The 26,732-nt window shown below is 40.5% G+C and overlaps 1 protein-coding gene across 1 annotated transcript in view; it reads right to left on the minus strand.

Moving 5' to 3' along the window:
• Nucleotides 1–702: 702 nt before the first annotated feature.
• LOC149007383 (monothiol glutaredoxin-S15, mitochondrial-like) overlaps nt 703–26,732 on the minus strand; it is a 31,798-nt gene continuing 5,768 nt past the window's right edge. The window contains exons 3-7 of the mRNA XM_089166498.1: nt 13,123–13,254; nt 12,881–12,980; nt 2,424–2,490; nt 1,189–1,267; nt 703–1,108 (exon numbers count right to left, since the gene is read on the minus strand). Of these exons, the coding sequence (XP_089022624.1) occupies nt 1,049–1,108; nt 1,189–1,267; nt 2,424–2,490; nt 12,881–12,980; nt 13,123–13,254 (438 nt within the window). The 3' untranslated portion in view covers nt 703–1,048. The remainder of the gene's footprint in view (nt 1,109–1,188; nt 1,268–2,423; nt 2,491–12,880; nt 12,981–13,122; nt 13,255–26,732) is intronic.

Below are 26,732 nucleotides of genomic sequence, written 5' to 3' on the forward strand. Positions count from 1 at the left end.
CAAAAAGTCAGATTATGCATATCAATTATATATAGAACTCAATTTAATCAAACATAGGGACATGGACAAAGGTTTGAACCAATTAGGGGCAGGGACAGGGTGAAGAGCCAAGCCAATTAGGAACAAGTTCAAAACAAAGGCCAATTAGAGATAGGAAAAGGGTTAGGATCAAGGCCACCCCGTCTCGACCTGGCCCAACTAGGGACAATTAGGGCAGAAATGGACTTTAGGACCACGAGCAAGGATTCTAGGCCTTGAATTACGATTAAGACATAAGTTGACTTAGTTAAAACCATATAGCGTTGGGATTGGGATTGAGATTGGTATTAGAAAAACCCAACCCATCCCTATTGCAGCCCTACTCAAGGTCTGCACGCACATCTTCCTCGACATGCTAATCTCAACTCTACTCATACGTTGGGTTACCCAAAAAAAATGTTCTCTACTCTTCAGCTTGACAAGCATGTGCTTATCACACAACCTTCCTAAAAACTTCTCCATTTACACCTCTTCTTTAATTTGATGAAATAACACCTAGGAATGAAAACTCCACAAAGTAACCAGGTCATTTTCATTTTGTCTTTAATTCCGAATTGAACCCATTTTAGGGCTTGTAGACGGGGTATATAGATCCTCTTGTAGAACTGCTTGCATTATTCTAGTCATTCGACCACCCTCAACCCTCCTGGAAAGTCTGGAAAGTCCAGAAACATCAAATCCCTGCGATTCATTTGCTTTGGTTTCAGTCCCAAAAATTGGCAGACAATGTCTGACTAAAAAAGATATACGCTGGACCAAAAAAGTTTATAATACATCCTTTTTATCACTTAGTTGCAAGTCAGGAAACATGAAAAGGTTCAACACAAATTCACTTGTAAGAGATCTATCTTTTAACTACATTGAAATTATTGTTGAAGCGTTTACCAAAAATAATTATTGTTGAAGCACTTCAATAATGTGAAAGAAACTTCCATTTACGTTTGGCGAAGCTATTGCCCAACTCGGCCAGTATTAAAGCCCACTGCCTTTATCTTGGATGAAGCAGTTTCTATTCCTTGCTTTCCTGGTTGGCAGTAATATCCTTGATCTTTTCCTCCAGTTCCCCAGTCTACACATTGCATAAATTGGGGTTAGCACACAACCTTTAAAAGGTAAAACCAGCATATCATTATCATAACCAGTATTCACCTGGTGCATATTGAGAATAATGTCAGATCCTCCAACGAATTCTCCTTTAATAAATATCTGTGGGAATGTGGGCCAGTTGCTGCACCAAAATTAACAAACCACAGGGTTAGGGAAACATATAATTCAGAGTGTAGACAATAATAAATATTTGCTTTCTGGGGAAGGTAACACCTAGGATTGTTTGCATTCACCCGCCGGACTAGGCAGTTGTTACAAACATTTGGTCCAGCAATGATAAACATATTAGGTTGCATTTTGGAATTTTGTAGGGTAGAGCTCTGCGAACAGCCATTCAAAACTGAGTCTGAATTTTTTTGAGAAAGGTTAAAAAAATTCAAAAAAAATCAAAAACCTTTATAGTGATTATCTTTTCTTTCATTCTTTCTTTCTTCTTTTTTTTTTTTTTTTTTTTTTTTTTTTTTTTTGGGGGGGGGGCAGGGGGGTTGGTAAAGCAATACACATGCTCGCAAACCCTTCCCTCCAACATTTTATTTTATTTAAAGAAAAAAAAGAAGAAGAAGATTCTCTTCACTCAGAATCTCAAGGCGCACCACCATGCTTTTGATATAATTTCTAGATCAACCTCAGGATCTATAATTTATATCATTGATCAATGAACTTGGAAACTTCCTATCTGCCAATAGAAATTTGGCCTACTTCTACACCGGATATCCATTTATGGAGATTTTATTTAAAGATTGAAAAACAACTAAATTCAGGCCAAGCAACTACAAATGGCCAAATAGATAATCTATTAGTAGGAGGAGTAACATCATCTAATGGAATGTAGGAAGTTGCGTTGTCAACAATACAAACCATAAACAGAATTACTATAGAATCCAATGTAAGCTTTCCCTGAACAAAAATGACACCAATCTGTTTTAAAGCCAACTAACCTGAAGTGTTTGCTAATCACATACTCATTCAAACAGAACTTAGCATAGGGAGTTTCCTCAAAACACGGTAACTAGAATCAGCAAGATGTAAACTAAGGTTAAATTGAGGTCCAACCAGCTTCTTTAAGAACAGTTGTGTTGAAGAACAATCTCATAACTGATTTACAGAACAGATCCATAAAGCTTTTTGGAGATCTTATGAAGTCTTCTAAAACTAGGAAGTTCGACAACTACTAGTCTTTGGAGTAGTTTGTTTCGAAAGCCAAAAATCAGATAGGACTTTATTTAATGGTAAAAACAAATTTATGTTCATAGCTTTACGCAGAAATAGCAACTTACCTGAAAGCTTTTACAGCAGTCTTCAGTTCGGTGTCTTCCAAAATGTTTCTAGAACTGAAAGGAACATCTACAGGCAACAGTTGTCGGCAAGTAAATTTAAGTAGCATTTGATTAAAAATAGACTCCAAATAAAATGGGAAAACAAAAGATATTCACAAGGATAAGATACTCTTTCTTGAATAGATTGCCACTTTGGATTGAGTATTAATTATGTACGACATCTATTAAAATAGAGTTTAATTTTATGCGATAGCAAGGCAACCAAAGTGTTGGAAGGGGAAACACCAACAACACAAGCAAGGTGTTCAAGTTGACAAGGTCACAAACAGGCAAGTATCAAACATGCTTCTTGAAGCCTAATGTTTGAACAAAGGTGAGAGAATCAAGAATTATTTAGAATGAGAATATTTTTTTCAGTTAAAGGTCAACTATATTAAGAAAAGAAGAAAAAAAAGAAATTTGTGTACAAAGTAAGGTTTAAAAGCTTCTGATGAAGATAAAATCCTCTATTCCTGAAAACCGTTCTCCAGAATCAGAAGAATAAGCATAAACTAAATAAAATCTGAACCACGGCCTCTGAATTGCATCCCATTCCGTCTCCAAATAAACATCGCTTGATCGTATTGGCCATCTGTTCATCATGCTGGACCTGACCTGCTAAACCTCCAACGACCTGCCCTGCCGGTGACTGCGACGAACCATGTCAATCCTTCCCTTCCTCCCCCTCAGCACCTCCTTATTCTCCCCCCCCCCCCCCTGGCTACACCCAGCCCTTGGTCCTCCCTATTCTCTGCCTCTGAATCACCTTCTTTCCTGTGGCAATAAGTTCTGCTACATTCCCCCCACTGATGATGACCTTTCTGCTCATGCTCACTGCCCTGCCTCTGATCCAGAACAAGGCATACTGAAATGGCAATATGCCCCTGTTGGCCAATTACATGGTCCTCAACCCCCCCACCCCCACCCTCCTTTTTAACATTGCAAGATCCTCTGTCCAAACAGGGGAAGGTTCTCAACAACCTAGAAGTCTTTCTCCTTGACAACAACATCCTCCTCTTCAAGTTTCTCTCCTTGCTGCTAAGGGCCTCGCCCTTGAAGGTACTCCCTAGTTGGTAGCGAACTGATTTTCGTATGGCAATGGGAACATTCATCTCAGCTTCCACAGGATCAACTTCAGTTCATTTCCCTTGTGGATCTCTCTCCTGGGACTCTCTCTAAAATACTGGAATGTCAAATACCTCAGTCAAATAGGCTTGCTGATTGGACTCTCCCTCCACTCTGATGCCCATACCCAGCGAATGGATTGCCTATCCTCCGGGAAAATGTGTAGACCACTCTGCAACTTAACCACCCCCAATCATTGATCTCCATACTAGACAACGACGGCTCTTCATTTGATCAGCCGATGAAATATGATCCACTGACCCCACAATGTTACGCATGCAAGGATTTAGGGCACCACGCTGACAACTGCAAGAATTTTTTGCTGTGCCATGGAAGTTGGAAGCTCCTTTCACCACCCCATCTTGATTGGCTCCTCTGATGCTGCAAACCATCTGCCAATTGCAACTGAAGCTAGAATGGTGCCTGCTAAGGGGTGCAGGTACACCTGACTGCCACTACATCCTAATATCCCTCATGACCCAAGCCGCAGCAGGAGACACTCTCGCTGCCAACAACATCATGAACAAAGACGCAAGCTTCAAGCTTTCCACTAGGCAAGCACAGCGCTGCAACATGACGCCTAACGATGGACAACCCTCAGACACTACAAACTCCTACCCTCCAAAGGTTGCAAACCCTGTAGACCAATGTCCAACTGCTGCTCCACCACGTATGGTGGTCGCTTTTACTGATGTAGTCACCATGGTCTTGTCTTCAAATGAGATAGTGCCTGCCCCTTCTATTTTGGGGCCTGGACCACAACAACTTCACCTCCCTGCAATCCTCTCTACTCCTCAGCCTGCCACCATCCTGCTTCTGTCCCCGCAGCCCCTTCCCCCTCCCAAACCTTTCCCCTTCCTCTCTTTCTCCCTCTGCAAACCCTATCGAAGGCAAGAACCCCATCCCCTTTTTTCCATATTTCTCCCCCCCCCCACAAAACTCATCCTCATTGATGACTTCTTTGTGCCTCATCCTACTCCCTTTTCCCTTCTCTTATTTCTCCTATTTCTTTTCATTCCCATCTGCGTTGTTGACCACTTTGTACACCACCGCAATTCCTTTTCCCCTTCTCTCTTTTTTCTCATTTTCTCTCATCCCCCTTCTTTGTCGACAGCCACTTTATGCCTCACACCCACTTCCCTTTCCCCTTCTTTGATTTGACCATCCATTACTCCCTGAGCCCCACAGCCCCCACCTCCACTTCCTTAGCTCCTCCCTTGACACAAATTCTTATCACCCTCTGGGTCCCACCACTTCTTCCCTTCTCCCTTGATGATTTCCATTGTATCCTCTCTGAGCCCCACCATCTTCATATCTCCTCCTCCTACCCTAGATTCCTATGCAACTTCTCCGGGACCCATTGTAACCTCCTTGCTACCCACCGCTATGGTTTTGGACCTACCACAAATCAACCCAACCAACCCTCTCTTGCTCCTATGGCCCAACCAAGACAAACCAAAACCCAACCCCTCAAAGCCCCTATTCCCCCAACCATCCAACTAAGACCTTCCCCACCCCCCATTCTCAACTGATCTCTTATTCCTCAACTCCAGCCAACCATGTGCAATCATTTGGACTGTGGACAACCATTTAGTTTTAAAAGCTTTGCTAACCCCTTTTCCATTACTCATCCCCTAGCGACTCCAATTGCAGGCCGCCTATCTCTAGTAATAAGGATCTTTCTATGTTACGTGACAAGCACATCTTTGGTGGTGCTCCCAAGATCGGGGATCCCTACCCCTTTGTCTCTGATAGTGAGGGTTGTAAGAGAAGCAATCAAATCACCAAGGGACATTACCAAGCTGATGGAGATTTCGTTGTTGACTTCAAGTCCCCAAGAAATATGAAGAAAAAGAATAGACAGAAAAATAAGTTTTATTTGCTTAGTGATTTGGGCTTTCTTTTTCCTTCACTGCTCGACCTTTTAGCTTCGTCGGGCCTATGTTTCTTTCTTGCTTTTGGCTGGCTTTGCCCTTTGATTTTCTATTGTAGTCTTTCCCTCCGCTTCTCCCTCCTTTAGGTTAATGAATGTTTTATTCATCTAAAAGCAAAACACTGCCCATCCCTTCACAGTTTCGGATGTTTGCAATTTTGCCACTGAATGCAATAAATAGTCTGCAGCCCTATTGGTTTTTCTAAAACAATAACTGATTGTCTAGTTGATTGCATTTAGATACATTTTAGGCATCAAAACAAATGAATATTTTATCACACTGTCGTTGTTTAGCAATGTTTTCATCATATTAAAATTTATGATAGTTTAGACTTGGTAAAAACCTTAACATTTGAAGGTTGAAAACTGTACATACCAATAGAAATCCAGTTTCTCTTCCCCCCCCCCCCGGCGGTAAAACTGGAGGATAGAGCTTTTCTCCGTCTTGAACTTTGATTTTATTTTTTTTTAACTGTTTTCATTGGATCCAAACAGGAGGAGTTTGCTTCTTTATGAACGGAATTATAATAAGTAATTTCACAAAGCATTTATTTGAATGATGTTAAGTATATATCCTAGTTCCCAATCATTGTCCAATAAAAATATACACTGTCAACCTTGGGTCAAAACCACAAGTATCGTTATAAGTACCTGTTGTAAGAAGAAAGAAAAAAACAGAACACTCGTGTATAGAAGTCAAAAAGAGGTTGCATTCCAATAATGATCTCTCAAACCATTGATTATGCCTCAAAACCAGCAGGTCAAGCTGGCTAGGAAAAAAATACCAGGTGCCCTACTTGTGCATATCTCAGTTTCTCCATGGGATAAACCCATGGTCGGCACCAATTTCTTTTTCCTTTCTCATAGTTCTTATTGTGTACTTCGATCATATATGATGTAGCTTCAACTGAATGAAGGACCTCGACCCAAAAAAAAAAAAAAAAACTGAATGAGGGGCAATTCTCCCAAGCTCGTTAAGAAAACCAACTCATATGAGGTGGATAGGCTTGCTGTTTTAGTAGAGTGAGAAATCTGTAGTTCAAATATGTCAACCAACTCATATGTTTAACCATATGGGTTATAAGAAAACCAACTCATATTCCTAAATAGCTTCTGTTCAACAATTGCCAAAGCTTTTTCTATACCTAATCTGACCCTGATGTAGAAGATACAACTTCTCCTCCAGTCTTCTTCCTCTTTTTCTTCTACAAGCATCTTTGATATGACATTGATGGAAGGCTTGTAGTCAAGGTACTCTTGATCATAGGGGTCTTTGAGATCAGTTCCTACTTCCTCCATTTTAACAATATGTTGATTCCTCCATGGCTCTGACTATTATTGATTCATGCTAACTCTAATACCAAATGATGTAACCCAAGGTCTGGGCCAGTCTTCAAGATCATCACAAATTGAAGCGGAAGCAAATTAGGGTTTAAATTTGATGTTCTGGGTCTGATTTCAGTCGAAGTCTCAATGAACGCAGCTAATTAGGGCTTCTACCCATGCTGTTCGGATCTGGATTTCAAGGACAGTAGCTGGATTGTATTTACAACACTCAAGGGTCCCTACAGCTAGCTTGATTGGGTTTGCAACTCTTAGATCTACATATAGGTAAGTCTAGATTGATTTGGATAGGGGTTTAGGGTTCAGCTAGGTTAGGATTAGGTCTGAAATTAGAAGAAAATATTCTGTTTTACACAAACTATAATTTTTGAAAATCCCCAAGTTAGGGTTTGTAAAATTAGGTCTCCTATGTGTATAGGACTCTTGGTTAGGGTTAGGGATTGGCGGGGAGGTAGAGAAGGCGTAGGAGAAACTGAGAAAGTAATCCTAAAAGGGTTTAGGTTTGGTTGAGGGATTTGGGAATTATGAGAGTTCTAGTAAATGTAGGGTTTCTAGATCTAGAGGTTGAACATGAATTGCAGAAAGATTCAAAAACTAATGAAGAATGGGGCTGTGGTGTAGTGTAAATTAAAGGTAGATTAGAGTGGGAAAGGAAGGTCTGATCCTAATGGAGGAAGGAGAGGTGAAAGGGGTGGGAGACATAGGGTTTTTGCTGATGGGAAGGTACCGCTGCTGTGCTTTCATCCACAAGGATGAAGGAGGGCTGGGGGTGTTCTGCGCAAGGGTTAGGGAGGGTAAAGGGTTGGGGAAGGGGATGGGGCTTCACATAATGGGGATGGAAGATCACTCGAAGGTTGCTGAACTTGACTATCTCTGGTGCTGCCACAAGCTTAAGGAAGAAGAAACAATTGCAGAAAATGAGAAACTCTCAAAACCCAGGTTGTAAGGCTCCCTCCCATGACTACAAGTCTTCTTTCAACATTGGATCTTTTATTCATTCATAACTTGATTTGTTACATACTTACAAGACGGGGATCTGTATGTATAGCCATACATTGAATGGGGAAAAAAATCAGGACTTCGAAAAAGAAAACCAATTTGAACACAACTTGGGGAGTCTAATTTGGATTAGATTTCCTTATTTCTATGGTTGTCAAAGCATCCACCTAGGTGGCCAGCTAGGCACCTAAGCCCATGATGTGAACATGAGGAAGAGGCCAACTAGAAGCTGGAAGGGGAATTAGGTCCTCCCTGGTCCATGCACACCCCTTTGGGGGTATTTTTGTCTGTTCCGAGTTATTTCTTTATTTTCAATGTTTGTTTCACATTAGGAGTGGTTTGTTTCAGTTTTGGACTCTATATTTGTTTTAAGAATCCCAGCTAGAGTCTTTTAATTAAGTTATTATCAGGATAAGATTAGTAGATAAAGTTCCTAACTAGGTAAGGAAACCTAAGTTAAGGTCAATTAGGATCTGAGTTTGATTATGTTTCTAAGTTAAGGCTATAATTCTCAAGCCTCCTACAGAAATTTTCAGTTTTGAATGAATAAAGAAATCTGAGAGTTCACAGCCAAGGAGGTGCCAGGGCTCCTTTGAGGGGAACCCTGCAGTTGTCCAAGTTATTGCATTTTGATTTTCAAAGTTCAGTTCTAGATTCCAGCCTTCAAGCATCAACTTCAGCAAGGGATCTCAATTTCAAACTGCAGAATTTGAGAGCAATTAATTCCAAGTAACTCCAGCCCACTTTTTTCCCCATGGTAGACTCACCCTTTCTTCACCCTTTCCTCCCCTGTTCCTGCGCAACTCAGAGAATGCCATCCCAGTCCTTCGCAGCCGCTCTAGAGGCCTTTTCCCCTTCTTTCAGTTTAGGAAATTCTTCCCCAGTCCCCTGCGACTCTTCTAGAGTTGATCCCCCCCTCCCCTCTTCCCAACCCCACGATGCCCTTCAATTTACCACCCTCTTACTCGGTCCCCTGTTCTTGGCGGAAAAAACAGAAAAAGAAAAGAAAAAACAGGAAAGACAGATTAAAAAAAAAAAAAAAGAAGAAAGAAAGAAAATGAGCCCAAAAAAAAAAAGATAAGAAGAAAGGCAAGAAAAGAGAGACTCTTGGAGAAGTTCCCAGTCCTTCCCTACGAGTCCTACCTCATTCCATAGGCATTTCAGACCCCTCCCACACATCCCTGGATGGTTTATACCAAAAGTCAAACCCCTTTGGAAGCTTCCATGGCTTTTCAAATTTACCCAACCCAAACCCAAAACCCTAGAAATACCCAAAACAAGGAAATTATGCAATTTCATGGATCCCTTCCTCCTTGGTTTATGTCAGCCATGTTTAGGTCAAGGAGAACTAGCGTCACCTTGGTTTTGGTTGCCCTCTGTCGCTTTGCCTCGCCTTAGTGCCTTGACAACCATGTTTATTACAACTACACTTAACTTTCTAAACTAGAAAAAAACTCTTAAGTCTTAAGTAAGAGCTCCTAAACATACAACTTGTAAAATAAAAAACCAACTTCTAGAAAGAATCCTACTTGAAAATTGGATTCCAATTGTGACTCCTACTCAAACAAAGACTCTTCAATAACTTGTTAACCGACGACTCGAACTCAAACCAAAAGTAGACATAAACTCCTTGTAGTTAGAGTACAACAAGGGAGATCCCTTCTCTAATTGGGACTCCTAACCGGACAAGGACTCTAACCGACCAAATGAGGAAGAAAAAAAACAGAGTAGATCCTTGCTCCTAAAATTATTCTGGATTCTTATGGAGTACTGTTAGGACCCTAGGGATGAGGCCTTGTGGAATGAGGGTTAGTTAGGGTTACCCTAGGGATGAGGCCTTCTGGAATGAGGGTTAGTTAGGGCTATTTGAGATAATAAATAGAGGGAAAGAGGGAAGAGAGAGGAAATCGAATTTTGGAGAGTCTTGTGGGCAGTCGTAGGCTGAGGGAACACCGTGAGGTGTGGGGCGTGACTGGCAACATAGAAACCAGTGTTATCTTGTTATTTCTTGCATTCTTGTATGAATTTTTAGGAAATATTATTAGGGTTTCATCAAGTACTTTGGAGCCCAAAGGAAGTGGGGAAATTACCAAAATACCCCTAGGGTAATTTGGCAAACTCTTGGTGTCACTTCATTGTGGCCTGAATTTGGGCCAAAAATATGAAAGGCCCTATGGTTGCCAATGCTGATTACATCATTCTGGTAGGGGAGGTACTTCTTAAGGCACATCTCCAGCCAGTGTTGTTGCTTCAATCTAGTTCCTGAAACTTGTTGCAGCACCTTCTTCAGCTGTTATGACCTTTTCATCAAGAGTTTGAATCAGCTCTGAGTCCCCCACTATTTTGGCCTTGTTGTTCTCATCAGTCTCTTCTGGCACTAACTCTAGAAAGAGCTTCTCGATTGGTGGAGGCAGTTCATCCTCTAGTTGTGAAGTAAAGCTCTAGTTGCTTCCCCTTTTTTCAGTAAGTTCTGGTTGCTTTCTTTACTGGGTCCTTTAGATTTTGTGTGTGGAACAACTAAGTGCTGTAGTTAGGTGCTGGAGTCCTGATAGGTTTTGATGCCTGTTTTTTCTTAAATTTTTTCAGGAAGGTTTAGAGGAAGGAGTACAATTCTCTGACCTTTATGCATTTCCTTACCCATGATTGTAACATCATTGTCATATAACCATGGTCTCTCTAGAATAATATCTTACAATTTCAAGGGGACTACATCATACCAAATTTCCTCAGAATAAGAGCGGAGACTAACAGGGACTAAACATCTAAATTTTACCTCCGGTCTGTCATCATTGAGGAGAGACACTTGATAGGGTTGGGAATGTATTTCAGTATTAAGTTTGGCTTTGTTGATTAAGCTTTGAGATACTGCGTTAACACTGCTACCACTGTCTACAATTACCTTAGCTGAGAATTCTCCTGATTTGAGGCTGGTGTAAAAGACACAACTTCTCTTCTAGTCTTCTTCTATTTCAGTCACAAGGATATTGTATATAACATTCAGGGAACGGCTGTAGCTAAACAATTCTTCATCATATAGGCTTTCAAGTTCTTCTCCTTCTCTATAGTTGTCTGCTGAGTCATCCATGGTTCTAGCTAGATGATTAGCTCTGATACCAATTTGATGTGAACTAGGATCTAGGGTTTGGTTGATTGAGGTAATGCCCTAGATCTAGGTCCACTCCAGGATCCTCTTTCTGAGAATCAGCGGTTTTCTAGGGTTTGCAACACCCTACAGTTAAGGGGCTAGTTAAGGGATTCTAGGTTCGGTAAGGGGTTAGGGTTAGGTTCGGCTGGACTTAAAGTCTAGGATTTGGGAAACCAAGCAAAAAACCTTAATGTAATTTAAATTTCAGAATTAAATATTCAGTTCTAGGGTTTTGAAAATTAGAATTTCTTAAGAATCTAGGGTTTTAGGGTTTGAACTAGGGTTAGGGTTAAGGTCAAGTGTCTCTTTGGGTTGGGTGAAGTTAATTCTGGAAGAACTTAGGATTAGGAAGAATAGTTGAAAAAAATTAAGAATTTGAAATTTAAGCATTTTAGGGTTTCTAATGAAGAAGATGAAGTTTATATCATACTAGGGTTTCTGAGGTAATGGAAGGGCTGTAAATTAGTAAACGTAGGGTACGGGGAGGAGAGTCTAAATCCAAATGAGGATGGGTATAGGTTTAGGGGTTAGGGCAATCTAAGGGTTAGGGTGTGGCTGCAATTCTGAAATTTTATGAATTCTGGAAATTCCAGAACTGCCGCAAGCTAGAGGAAGAAGAAGAAGAAGAAAACAAAGAAGAGCGGGGCTGGGATTGCATGCCTAAGGTTTGGAAGGGATGGGGTGACGTTAATAGGGTTGCTGCTGCAGAGTAGAGGAAGAAGGGGGGGAGGGAGTGATTCTCAATGGTGAAGGAGCTGTAATGGCAGAACTAGGGCTAGGGATGGTGGAGGAAATGTGCGTATGGGAGAGGAAGAGAGGGGAAGGGTAGGCTAGGGGTGGGGGTGTCTTGTACGTACTTGGAGAGGAGGAAAGAAGCTGGAATATCAAAATTCTGCAGAAATTCTCCATTCAATGGCTGCCACAAGTCCCCTACATGGGAACCCATGACTTCTTACTCTTGCTCCTTCAATCTCAGCTTTATTTCATTAATCATAATGTGTCCATTACTATCTAGAGAGGCGTATTTATAGCCTTTAAGAAGGAACTCACAAGAGGACACTACCATAGAAGATAAATCGAACTAAAAAACCTATTTGACTATAGACTCTTACTCATACAAGGAACCTTCATATCTCACTCTAGAGGAATCCAATATAAATTCTAAAAGTAGATACAGAATCCTTGCAAAGAGTATGAAACACTAGAGGAGGCTCCTTCACAACTTGGGGATCTTACCCTAATCAGGACTCCCTAATATCTTGACAAATAAGGACTCAAAATTAAAAATAAAATTAGATCCAGGGTCCCACAAACATACTGGACCCTACAAGACCCTAATTTGGACTCTAACAAAAAAATTACCAAAATACCCCTATGCTTGGATGGAATTGCCAGGGTCGCTGGTAGGGCTGCAGGATACTGCTAAGCCCCCTGGGCCCTTTTTGGGTGGTCTTGGATCTCGCTCAGATCTCTAGGTATCTATAACTTTCACTTTGCATCATCTCCTTATTATCAATTTTCACCACCTCCCTTTCAATCCTATTGTTTCTAAAGTTGCAATCTTTTCATTAGATCTGGTATCAAAAACTTATCAAGAGGCATAATGAGCAATCAATGGATTTTGGAGAAAAATGTATTGCAAAATATTGTAAATATTATGGAGTTTTTTTTTTTTTGGGGTACTTGACAGTTGACACTCGTAGTATGGAAATTTTGCAAAATTTAAATGCGGGCACTTTGAAATAAGGAAAGCAAGATTGAAGAAACAAGGAAAGCATGAAAATTGCAAAACTTGCTATGGAGAACGGAAGAATTTCAATAAACGAGCCCAACAGGCAAAACTGGAGAGATACATGCAAATGTAATACTTACTGTATGTTTTCAGTACTCTAACTGCCAGTGAACTAAACCCACATTGCGGCATATCAGGAACTCCTTTTATATAAATCATCACAGGATTTTCCTTGATATCCTATATGCCAAAGAGTAACCACAAACCATACATGAGGAACACAAGAATAAAGAAGCTTTCCTAGAGGAACAATTGAAAGTTAATCGTGGTCAATTGAAATGTGTCATGTACCAACTGCTCATAGGAGATTGCCAACACATACCTGTTCAACAATGGCCTCTTTAGAAAGCCCAGGTTCAAGCTTGCTGGTGGGCCTGAAATCTTCATGGGTATCAGGATCATTGGTCACATTACTAGAATAGGTCATGACATGATGATAAGAAGATCCTGCCACCTATTTGTACAAACAACAATCAGTCCAAGGATTAAAATTCATCTCCATGGAAAGAACATAAACACTAAGTGGAAAAATTAAAACAAGTGTGAATGTCATGAAAAGTAGGGGCACTTAATATCACTCCCCTAAATTCACCCTATACTAACTCGAAGTCCCCTACCTTAAAGTTATTTTCTGATTCCCCTAGAAAAGTTTAGAAGAATCCAAACATCTCAGAAACAGATAGAGAGGAAGGAATTTATTCAACGAATTGCACTTCTTTAGTTGTGAAATACAGAAAGAAAAAGAATCTTTGATACACAGAAACATAATGTTCTACCCTACGTTCTCCCACCCTGATATTTATATATACCCAAGGTACCCCCTCTCCCCCAAAGCAGCAATTGGTTCTTCATGAATTGTTGTCAAATAATTGCCTAAAAGGAGAAAATTGCTTAATTCTTTCATATGGAATTTCGTAATCGAAATTTGTTTGATCAACAATTTCAAAGACTAATTCTTGAACCACTATCCTCCTGAAAATGGTCGCCTAATTTGAGTTAGGCGTACTTGAAAAGCTTTTCTCCTTCCGCCAAAATGCTTTTTCCACAGCGAGTTTAGCTTTTCTTGCCATTTGATGGGAACTCCTTTAAATTGATGACATTCTGTTATTTGATATTCATTTTTTGGCTTTTCTTCCTCGTGTAGGGATTCTGCCAAAAATTGCTTCACCTGTGATGAAGTCGGAAATGGATCTTGAAAGTCTTGAAAAATGTCCTTCTGTAGGCTTTTCTTTGGAGTACTCCATGCCCTAGATTGAACATCATAGGCTTGAAATTCTCTAAACATTCTAGCGAATGCTTTCCATGGATTGTCCAAGGAAGACAAGCCAAGGTACCCTGATATTTATATATACCCAAGGTACCCCATCCCTGCCTCTTCCTCCTTGCCCCAACCCCTTTTTGTGTACAACTCAAACGTATTAAAAACAATTTTCTATTTTCACTTTTTTTAAGATACACCAATAAAAATGAAATGAGTAATGATCTGAATCCACTACCGTTGAAGCCAATGCTGAATCAGACTATTTCATTCCCTTAGAATGCCTAACAATTCTAACAATAGCGAATGCAATATTCTTACTGTTTAATCAATCATACTGACGCAGATCCAGCACCGAATTGGACTATTTTCCTTGAAATCACAACCTACGGTTGATAGATATGCGTGTTGGGGTCAGGTCATGAGCCTATTCTGGAGGTCTCAAAGTTAAGTCCCTAGGCAAAGTATGGAAATAGGTCAATTAATTACTTTAGTTGGTCTATTTATTAAATTCTGCCAACTCAAGTTATAACGCCAGAATAATCTTTTCTTATATTTTCTATTTTAGTTTTAAATGTCCAAGTCTAAGTTAGTTAGAAGTTAGTTAGGGTTCCAGTCCAAATAGAACTCTTTTATTTGTTTGTCAGGAGATTTATTCCCATTAGAACTCCAAGATTTTTGTCATAAACAGCCTATCCCATTCGACAAAATGCTATGCATCTTAGATTATTAATAAAGTTTCATGAGCATGGTGGGAGATCTCGCGAGATATCTCGTTTTTTTCACCTTGGCGAGACGGGATGGAGGGCGAGAGCAGAGAGTTGGGATATCTCACTCAAGATCTCTCTATATCTCGTCATATCTCGCCCTGGATCTCGCTGGAACTCTCAATTTTTACCTTTTTTGTGGATTTTGGCTGAATTTTCACTTGCAACTACTCTTAGCACATCTACAACAAGGAAGATCAATCATTCTCTACTTGTCTTATGAATTTATGATTTAATGACTTGTATAGAACTTCTAATGGTTGTATAATTATTTTATACAACCATTATGGGGCGTTTGGTTCCGCAATTCCCTGGAATCCGCTTCTGTAGGGAATCATGAGTCTATGGAATTAGGTTCTGTAGAATCATATTCGTAAAAAAACTATTTGGTTACCCTGATTCTGGAAAGTAAATCTGTCTGAATCTTTCACCATAATGGTGATTCTATGGGAATCAACCATATTTATATTTGGGGTTGAATTAGGTGAGTCTGTTTGGAAACCACCTCAAGAGGTGGTTTCCAGTGGATTCAGTTTTTTAGTGTAAATTGTGGATTCCTGGTGATTCTTGAAGAATCTGGATTCCGACTCAACGTGTGAACCAAACGATTTATTTTATTGGAGTCATGATTCCCTGGAATCTGATTCTAGAGAATTGCGGAACCAAACGCCCCCTAAGGTTCTAAGGTGAGATCAAGCCTAGATCTGTCCTGTGGCTGAATGAAAGCCTAAAAACTCCATTTCATAAACTCCACAACTCTATAAGGATCCGATAAGATTCCTCAACTCAAATATGAAATTCAATATCAAAACAGAGAAATTAATAAGATATTATGGCTTTGGTGGTGCCAGTCACCTCTACACTGAATGGTGGCCTGAGCCAAAGGCTGCCCTAACACTCACATCAAATACCCGATATCCTTTTCTCACAACTTCATGTCGTGCACAAAATCTTCAACTAAAATAGAACTCAACTTAGTCATTCTAGAAATTCCATGCATTAGCAAAGAAAGAAGCCTACTTGAAGAAGGCTGCCAAGAGGAGCAAGCCAACAACTTTCATAAACTTGGGGGCTAAGGATGTGAGTGGATAACTGAAATCCGTTTTAGAGTCCACATTCATATCCACTTAGGAGAACCCAAATCTATCTCTAAACGAATACTGATATGGTAATCACTATGGATCAGAATCTTGGTTTCGACCAGGACAGAAACCAAGATATGGTTGTTTTACGAGAAATTTTGGCTGAAACCTAGAGCTTTTCCCAGTTTCAGCTCTTTTTTAATGAGTTTTTCATTTGTTATTCTGCCTACTACCTATTGAAAGCATAATTGATGTGAAACCCAATTTTAGGGTCAGGGTTTCTTGAATTGATTCCCTAAAATTGAGGGTCGCACAAAATCTTTCAGCAAATAAACCAACACTTCTATGGGATTGCCTATGGGTTGCCCTGAAACTGGAAGTTGGAGGGAAATACTAGCAAACAGTTTATGGAGTCTATAGGATGATGGGAAAAACTTAGATTGTCAACGAATTCCCATAGGATGATTTTGAGATGTCCAAAATCAATATGGGATGTCACAAACAATATGGGGTGTATCATGGATGCCTAGGAAATCTGCGGTTGGGTATGGGAAGGTTTTAGGGATGTTCTTGGGATGGATATGGGTTAGGACTTTGAAAGGGAAAAGGATCTTTTCTATTTCTTCCTTGACTTTTCTCTTATTTTCTTCTTTCTTTTCTAACTTCTTTATTTTCTTTTTTCTTCTTTGTTTCTGACTTGCCGCAAGGAATAAGAGAAAGAGAGAGAGGCCAAGAGACTTAGAAAGGGGAGGAGAGGAGCCATAGGGTAGGGGAGTGGTAGGAGAGAGGCTAAAGGAGGTCATATGGGGTACAGGAAGGGGTTAGGGTTGTCATGGGGGCCCAGGGGAGCAGCAAGGGGGAGGGGGTTTTAGAGCAGCGCAGAACAGGGGAGGGTCTTGTGATGGGAATGAAGATGTGGGGGAGAGTGCGGGGGCTGCTACGATGGAAGGGGAAGGGGAGGGGAGGGCCAGCGAAGGCGAGGGAGAGAGGGGAACAGGGCTGGGGATCATTTACTTGAATCTTGCTGGAATTTCTAGAAGAAGAGAACTAGACATAATGCTGTTGCTGATCTTTGAAGAAGAAATTAAACTTTAAATTCGCCATGGCCCCTAAACATGAACCACATTCCTTAACTCAATTAATCTTGTTCAAAATAATCAGACTTAAGAACTTTACAACGAAAGAATAGGCTTACTTATATTTATAGTCTATTAAAAGACTCTAAGTGGGGCCCTTTATAGATTAGGATCCCCTTACAAATTATCTCAACGTCCAAATATATAAGTAATTAAAGATCTAATGGAATCTTCTTAAAAATAGATTCCCCCTAAGACACAACCACAAATAAAACAAACCATTTGGAAATAACAGCTAATTATCCAAAAGGAATCTTACGTTAAATACATTCCAATTGGAGCTCTCTAAATTTGACTAAGTATTTCGACCCCCACCCCCCAAAAAACTCAAAATCTAACCTTAGAGGACTCCGATCCGACAACTAAAGATAGATCCATGACCCTTGAATCAAGGGGGTTCCAACCATACCCTTCTTGAGCCCCAAAAGGGCTCAAAAATTACCAAAATACCCCTATGGCATTCGGCCAGCTTTGGATCTGGATTTTGGGCCCAATTATAGGGGGTCAACCTGGTACACATCAATAATGAACACAATAGAACTGGAACACAATAGAACTGAATTTTGCAAAAAAAAATAAATGAAAAGTTATTATTCAAGTACATTAACACATGAGAGGTTCCAAGAAAAACAAACTTTGTAAAACTGATCAATACTCAATTATAGATCATAGTACTAGAGTAAAGATATATTAGTCTCACATGCATACAAGACCTTTTAAGCCATCAACAAAAGCAAAAATCAAAAAGTAGGAAGTTTGGAACAAACCCTGCAAAAATCTTCCAAAATCCAGGAAGGCGAAACAAATGGTGTGATGGAAGATAGAGTGACTGAAATTGGGTGAAAAATATGCTGAAAGCACAAAAAATCAGCAAAAAAGGGGGTTGGGGGATCAAAACCAGGCAAAAAGAATCGCATCTGCAACATCTTGCCGGTTTCAATTCACCATAGTTCTCGTCTCGGTTTTCTAAAAAGCTGAGATTTTGACCGAAGTTTCACAAATTTCATTGAAATTTGTACCACGGTAACTACCAATTGATATCCAATTAATTTACCATATTAAATTTTTTTTTATAATTTTATAAATAACAATATATATAAATGCACAAGGGGATGCCTTAGACTGAGTTTACCACAGAAGATGGCCGGAGTTTAATTGCACAAGTTTCAGGGAAGGGGTGTGGTGGGTGCGGGAGGTGGGAAGGGGCTGAGGGAGGCTGCAATGGTAGGGGAGAAGGGGGAAGGGGCTATCAAGTTTTAAAGTATCGTTATTGGGTATTGTGTTGGTCAGGTATTTTAAGAGACATATCGTCTTGTATCGAGTATTGTAATCCAACAGAGAAACGTATCGATATGTATCGTATCAGTTGTATCCAATATGGTTATTGGATACGTATGAGCTATTATCCTATCATATCGTGGGATACTTTAAACTTTGGGGGCTGTAACTGTTGTACTTACTTGAAAACCTGCTGTGATTGTTGATGGATGCTGGAGAATGGAAGAAGATGTTGGAATTATTGATAGAAATGCTGATCCTTGAATAAAACTCTCAAATACTCAACAGTGGCCCCCTCGACAAGGCCATGATCCTTAACTCAATTTTATTCAATAATCAGATTTAAGGAATGTAAAGAAAGAATAGGCTATTTCTAGCCTACTAAAAGACCCTAACTTTAAGTGGGATTCCTTTATAGATTAGGATCCCACCACGTTAAACACAACCATTGAAATAATATAAATAATAAAAGATCTTATAGAACCTCCTTGAAAATAGATTCCACCTAAGACTTAAGGCACCAAAGGAACTCTTCTTGTAAATAACAGCTGCTGGGAATCTTAGTGTTAAAGAAAAGTCACAAGACTTAAGAAGTCTTACTTAACTTAAAATAGACTTCCTCCTAACTGACTGAAACTCTTTAACAATATTGAAAATAAACCAGCAACTAAGTTAGGGGCCTTAGGGCCAGCAACCAAAATACCCATCCTAGAGGGTTCAAGCAGCCCTGGTGCACCTTTGGGAGTATCCGCAGGGCCCACTCTAGGGTTTCAGCCAAGGGGAGAAATTTGATTCTCATCAACACCCAGCCACTACCTCTAGTTGTCTCCATCAAAGATTTTGAAGGTCCCAAGGAGCAGCGTAGTGAGATGCTACCACTAGCTACTAAGTTAAAGGCTCCTCAACCTAAAGTAGATCCATCATAACAAGTCCAGAACCTCCTCAAAGACTTCTCAGACTTAGTTCCAGAAGGTGAAACCAGGAAGAGACTACCCTGAAGCACCTCAGAAGGATCCCAGTACAAAAATGCAGCATTTGGCGGTTATAGAATCTGAAGGACCTGGTCAAGAAAGCAACCAAGGCCTAACTCCACCAAAGGAATCTAAAGGAAACGATCAGGGGAAAAATTCAAAGCTCCACCACAATCACAAGGGCCGAAATTCCACCATTTGAAGGTGAACCCTCTCCACTGATCTAGAGGTTCCTACTAAAAGGAAGATCAAGAGTTGGTTCAAGACCTTGATGAAAGGCTCATGAAAGGAGAATATTTTGCAACAACAGAATATAGGAAAGAGATCAAAGTAATAACACTAGTCAAAGACGCATTTGAAGAAGTATGTTCTCCACCAGATGATCACCATGCCCTTAATTAGGAAGGCATAGAATTGCTGCCCCAAAAATTCAACGTGACACCAAAGAAGTTACTTGATCTAACTCCTACTCCGTGCAACAATGACCCCATCTTTCTTTTCAAAGAGATTCTTGAAGAAATCAAGTACGGAGATGACACTACAGGAGTTCACAAGGCATAGCCAAGGCAGCAGTAATGGCAAAAGCAGTAGAACAAGCAGACCCCAAGGGTGCATGCAGTAACTTTCAGCCATGGACCCCTTGGTTCTTTGAAAAGAAGGTACCTAGACTCGAAGACTACATTCCTTACATTGCCAGTGCGCTAGAGTTTTGCCTGTAATTGGTGCTATCAACAATACACATGCTACTCATCCCCACTGCAAGATGCAAGAACGAGTTCACACCAAAGATCTCCAGAGGATCGATCTTGCAGCACACAAGAAGCACATCATCAGAAGATAAAGTTTTCAAGAAGGAAAGAGCTGATATAATCAGGATCAGCAAGCATAGGGCACTTCATATTTTGAGCCCAAAACAGCACCCCGAACCAGGCAACACCAACAGCTGGCCAAATATGACCAAGAGTATTTTGGTTGTTTTCACACCCCCACACCCCTCCTAGGGGTCTCAAGAGTCCAATTAGATTCCTTGTGCCGTCAAGAGTCAATATCTACTTCTTTTTTAAGTTGATAATGTCATGGTCAACTTATTAAAGAGTCTTAGTCCAAGTGTAGCCCTTAGAAAAGAGGGAATAATCTGCAGTCAATTGAATGAAGCCCACACTCATTAAGGCAGTAGAAAATTTGGCGAACCAATTACGAGAAGCCTGCTTTAAACCATAGAGAGATTTGTGGAGGCGGCAAACAACGTTCTCCCCCTTACGATGATAACCAGGAGGTAAGAGTCATATATACTTCTTCGTCAAGATCACCATGCAAGAAGGCGTTATTAACGTCAACTTGATAAAGTGACCAATTTTTAATTGAGGCAAGAGCAAGCAAGACGCGTACAGTAACGAGTTTGGCCACAGGAGCAAAAGTCTCATGAAAATCAACACCTTCAGTTTGGGTGTACCCCTTGGCCACCAAACGTGCTTTGTACCGTTCAATAGAACCATCAGAGTGTCGTTTAATTTTGTAGACCCATTTACAACCAATGGCTTTCTTTTGAGGCGGCAAAGGAACAAGTGACCAAGTGTTATTGGTTTCAAGAGCCTCAATCTCTGACTGCATGGCATCTTTCCAGTCAGGTGACAACATTGCTTTGGCAAAGCTAGTGGGTTCTTCAGAAGAGGAAAGAGACCTGATAAACTTAAGATGAGAAGGTGAGACCTTTTTATAAGATATAGATGAATCAAGAGGAAAGAGTTTACCGGCATCCGAAGAAGATGATGTGGCGTGAGTAGCCGAGCATGTAGTCCTTCAAATGGGAGGGGGGATTATGCGACCGGGCAGAGCGACGTGGCAACAACACAACTGGAGGTGGGGAAGGGTTGTGTGGTGGGGTTGGCGGGTCTAATGGTGGAGATGGGAAAACTGGATTGGTTGGGATGGAGGAGGATTCAAAATCAGGAACTGGAACAGGGAGGGTAGGGTTAATAGATGAAGGGGAAGTCTTTAGGGGGTAAGGAAAAATATGTTCAATAAACACAACGTCTCTACTTGTGTAAACCTTGTGAGAAGTGAGATCAAAAATTTTATAACCTTTTTGAGCAAAAGGGTATCCAAGGAAAATTCCTGGAGAAGCACGGGGGTCAAATTTGTGCTTGATGGTGGAATGGTTGTGTCCATAGCACAAAGAACCAAAAGTACGAAGATGAACATATGTGGGGGTTTTATTAAAAAGAAGTTCAAAAGGAGTTTTCTCTTTTAAAAGTTTGGTAGGCAACCTGTTAATAATGTGTGTGGCCGTAAGAATGCAATCACCCCAAAAATCTTGTGGAAGATTGGCCTGAAATAAAAGGGCCCGACCAACATTGAGTAGGTGTCGGTGTTTGCGTTCAACAACACCATTTTGTTGTGGGGTGTCAACACAACTATGTTCATGGATAACTCCATGGTTGGGAAAAAATGAGGTGGTGGAGTGATTAAAAAATTCACGAGCATTATCAGTGCGAATTTTTTTTATTTGAAAATTGAATTGAGTTTTAACCATTGCAAAAAAATCATGCAAATAAGACCAAGTGTCAGATTTGAAGTTCATTAGAAAAACCCAAGTATAGCGAGATGGGTGGCCTAAGTGTCAATGCCACACATCAAAGGAGTGGGAATGAGTGGATGAGGCTGCAATAATGGAGGGAAGCAACTCCAAATAATATAAGCCATTATGCTCTTTACCCAATCCAATCATCTTCTTCGTTGGTAAGTTCTGAAAGACACAATGATGAGGAAAAAATGTTACCAAACAATTGAGAGCTTTAGTGATTTGACTAACAGATAATAAATTAAAACGGAATGAAGGAACATATAAGACATTATTAAGAGAGATGGAAGGGGTGGGGGTGCAAGTCCCTAAATGGGACACAAGGGTTGTTTCACCATTGGGTAATGTAATCGGAGATGTATAAGGAACCACCGTATCAGTGTTAAAGAATTGTAACTTAGAAGCCATATGAAAATTTGCCCCAGAATCAATAACCCATGGGGAAGGGGAATTACCTGCATCATTTGCTAAAGGAGTGGGATTACCCGATTCGATCAATGCCAATAATTGATGATACTGTGCCGAAGTAAAGGAGGGGGCAGAATTTGTTCCTGGGTTGATGGCAGCAAAGGATCGAGCAGAGAGTCCAGGTGATGTTGATTTAATGTGTGTATTGTTGCTCTTGGGAGAATAACCGTGTTTCTTAAAACAACGGGAATCTGAATGGCTGTCCATGCCACAAAAATCACAGTGATACATAGGCTTCTTACCATTTTTAGAATGTGTACGAGGAGCCGTGGCTGCAAGGGCAGATTGATGCAATGATGGATTCGGTAACTCATGGAGGGAGCGATGACACTCCTCTTGCAATAGAAGAGAATAAGCACGATTGATGTTAGGCAAGGGTTCCATCAAAAGGAGTTGACTTCGAACAGAAGAATAAGAATCATTAAGGCCCATTAAAAATTCAAGTAAGCGATCTTGTCGTTGAAGATCAGTGTGTTTTGACAAAAGACCACAAGTGCAGGGTGGGAAAGAGTTGTATTTGTCGACTTCATCCCAAAAACCCTTGAGAATAGTATAATAAGATGCCAAAGAAGAGGTTCCTTGACGATGATTAGAAATGCTACGTCGGATCTCAAAAATTCGAGGAGCATTTTTTTGAGAAAAACGATCACGAAGATCATCCCAAACCTCGTGGGCAGTAGAGATGTAAAGAATGCTATTAGCAATATCAGGTGAGAGGCATTTAGCAACCAAGAAAGGACCATGTTGTTGCATCGTGTCCATGCGTAAGGAGCCATCGATAAATGCAAGCTTATGTTTGGCCTCAAGAGTCATCCGCATTGCACAATTCCAAGTGGGATAATTATCGCCGCGTAAAAGCTGCGTGACGAGTATAGCACCAGGATTATCCGAATGATGTAGAAAATATGGAGAAGAACCATCAAAGTTGATGGAAACAGCATTAGTGGAAGCAACAGCAGCTGTAGCAAGAGCATTGATAGATGGATCAGTCATTGTAAAGGCAGCGGAAAGAAAACAACAACGTAGGGATCGTTGACTGCTCTTAAAAAAAAAAAAAATAGCGTCACTTGAAAAGGTTTGGATTGTCCTAAACTGATATGATCTTTAACGACAAGATCGCTTACTTGAATTTTTAATGGGCCTTAATGATTCTTATTCTTCTGTTCGAAGTCAACTCCTTTTGATGGAACCCTTGCCTAACAACAATCGTGCTTATTCTCTTCTATTGCAAGAGGAGCGTCATCGCTCCCTCCATGAGTTACCGAATCCATCATTGCATCAATCTGCCCTTGCAGCCACGGCTCCTCGTACACATTCTAAAAATGGTAAGAAGCCTATGTATCACTGTGATTTTTGTGGCATGGACGGCCATTCAGATTCTCGTTGTTTTAAGAAACACGGTTATCCTCAGAGCAACAATACACACATTAAATCAACATCACCTGAAATCTTTGCTCGATCCTTTGCTGCCATCAACCCAGGAACAAATTTTGCCCCCTCCTTTACTTCGACACAGTATCATCAATTATTGGCATTGATCGAATCGGGTAATCCCACTCCTTTAGCAAATGTTGCAGGTAATTCCCCTTCCCCATGGGTTATTGATTCTGGGGCAAATTTTCATATGGCTTCTAAGTTACAATTCTTTAACACTGATACGGTGGTTCCTTATACATCTCCGATTACATTACCCAATGGTGAAACAACCCTTGTGTCCCATTTAGGGACTCGCACCCCTACCCCTTCCATCTCTCTTAATAATGTCTTATATGTTCCTTCATTCCGTTTTAATTTATTATCTGTTAGTCAAATCACTAAAGCTCTCAATTGTTCGGTAACATTTTTTCCTCATCATTGTGTCTTTCAGGACTTACCAACGAAGAAGATGATTGGATTGGGTAAAGAGCATAATGGCTTATATTATTTGGAGTTGCTTCCCTCCATTATTGCAGCCTCATCCACTCATTCCCACTCCTTTGATGTGTGGCATTGGCGCTTAGGCCACCCATCTCGCAACATTATTAATTCTTTATCACGTTTTAATTCTTACATTTCAGTTTCTAAAAAATGTGTTTGCACTATTTGCCCTTTGGCAAAACAAACCCGGCTACCTTTCCCATCTAGCTCCATATCCACTTCATCTTCTTTTGATTTAATACATTGCGATGTTTGGGGTCCTTATTATATTCCTTCTATATGTGGTGCTAAATATTTTTTGACTATTGTGGATGACTATTCTCGCTATACTTGGGTTTTTTCTAATGAACTTCAAATCTGACACTTAGGTCTTATTTGCATGATTTTTTTGCAATGGTTAAAACTCAATTCAATTTTCAAATAAAAAAAATTCGCACTGATAATGCTCGTGAATTTTTTAATCACTCCACCACCTCATTTTTTTCCCAACCATGGAGTTATCCATGAACATAGTTGTGTTGACACCCCACAACAAAATGGTGTTGTTGAACGCAAACACCGACACCTACTCAATGTTGGTCGGGCCCTTTTATTTCAGGCCAATCTTCCACAAGATTTTTGGGGTGATTGCATTCTTACGGCCACACACATTATTAACAGATTGCCTACCAAACTTTTAAAAAAGAAAACTCCTTTTGAACTTCTTTTTAATAAAACCCCCACATATGTTCATCTTCGTACTTTTGGTTCTTTGTGCTATGGACACAACCATTCCACCATCAAGCACAAATTTGACCCCCGTGCTTCTCCAGGAATTTTCCTTGGATACCCTTTTGCTCAAAAAGGTTATAAAATTTTTGATCTCACTTCTCACAAGGTTTACACAAGTAGAGACGTTGTGTTTATTGAACATATTTTTCCTTACCACCTAAAGACTTCCCCTTCATTTATTAACCCTACCCTCCCTGTTCCAGTTCCTGATTTTGAATCCTCCTCCATCCCAACCAACCCAGTTTTTCCATCTCCACCATTAGACCCGCCAACCCCACCACACAACCCTTCCCCACCTCCAGTTGTGTTGTTGCCACGTCGCTCCGCCCGGTCGCATAATCCCCTCTCCCATTTGAAGGACTACATATGCTCGGCTACTCACGCCACATCATCTTCTTCGGATGCCGATAAACTCTTTCCTCTTGATTCTTCTATATCTTATAAAAAGGTCTCACCTTCTCATCTTAAGTTTATCAGGTCTCTTTCCTCTTCTGAAGAACCCACTAGCTTTGCCAAAGCAATGTTGTCACCTGACTGGAAAGATGCCATGCAGTCAGAGATTGAGGCTCTTGAAACCAATAACACTTGGTCACTTGTTCCTTTACCGCCTCAAAAGAAAGCCATTGGTTGTAAATGGGTCTACAAAATTAAACGACACTCTAATGGTTCTATTGAACGGTACAAAGCACGTTTGGTGGCCAAGGGGTACACCCAAACTGAAGGTGTTGATTTTCATGAGACTTTTGCTCATGTGGCCAAACTCGTTACTGTACACGTCTTGTTTGCTCTTGCCTCAATTAAAAATTGGTCACTTCATCAAGTTGACGTTAATAACGCCTTCTTGCATGGTGATCTTGACGAAGAAGTATATATGACTCTACCTCCTGGTTATCATCGTAAGAGGGAGAACGTTGTTTGCCACCTCCACAAATCTCTCTATGGTTTAAAGCAGGCTTCTTGTAATTGGTTTGCCAAATTTTCTACTGACTTAATGAGTGTGGGCTTCATTCAATTGAATGCAAATTATTCCCTCTTTTCTAAGGGCTACGGGAATTCAACCATCTTTGTATTAGTATATGTGGATGACATCCTTATTGCTGGTTCTGACGCTTTGGCGATTTCCACCTTAAGGAGTTTCCTTCACCAATAATTTCGTATCAAAGATCTTGGCCCCATGAAATATTTTCTTGGTCTTGAACTGGCTCGCTCACAAAAAGGTATTTTCCTCAATCAACGAAAATACACTTTGGATATATTATCAGATGTCGGCCTTACCGGTGCTCACCCAACTTCATTTCCAATGGAACAAAATCTCAAGCTTACGGACTCCGATGGTGATATCCTTCCTGAACCTGCATCTTATCGTTGTTTGATTGGACGGTTGATTTATCTCACCATCACTCGTCCAAATATTGTGCACACTGTCAACATTCTTAGCCAGTTTATGCACCAACCTCGCAAACCACATATGGACGCTGCAACTCGCGTTCTTCGATACCTTCACAACTCACCTGGCCAGGGTATTTTACTTCCAGCTAATAGCACCTTATCACTTCGTGCTTTTTGCGACTCTGATTGGGCCAATTGTCCCATGACTCGCCGCTCCACCACCGGTTACTGTGTTTTTCTTGGTTTTAGCCCTATCTCTTGAAAGACTAAGAAACAACATACAGTTTCTCGATCCTCTGCCAAGGCAGAATATC

Source organism: Hakea prostrata, chromosome 8 (assembly GCF_041222555.1).
Source record: "Hakea prostrata isolate BN-2017 chromosome 8, UWA_Hpros_2, whole genome shotgun sequence".
In the NCBI taxonomy this organism is placed as follows: Eukaryota; Viridiplantae; Streptophyta; class Magnoliopsida; order Proteales; family Proteaceae; genus Hakea; species Hakea prostrata.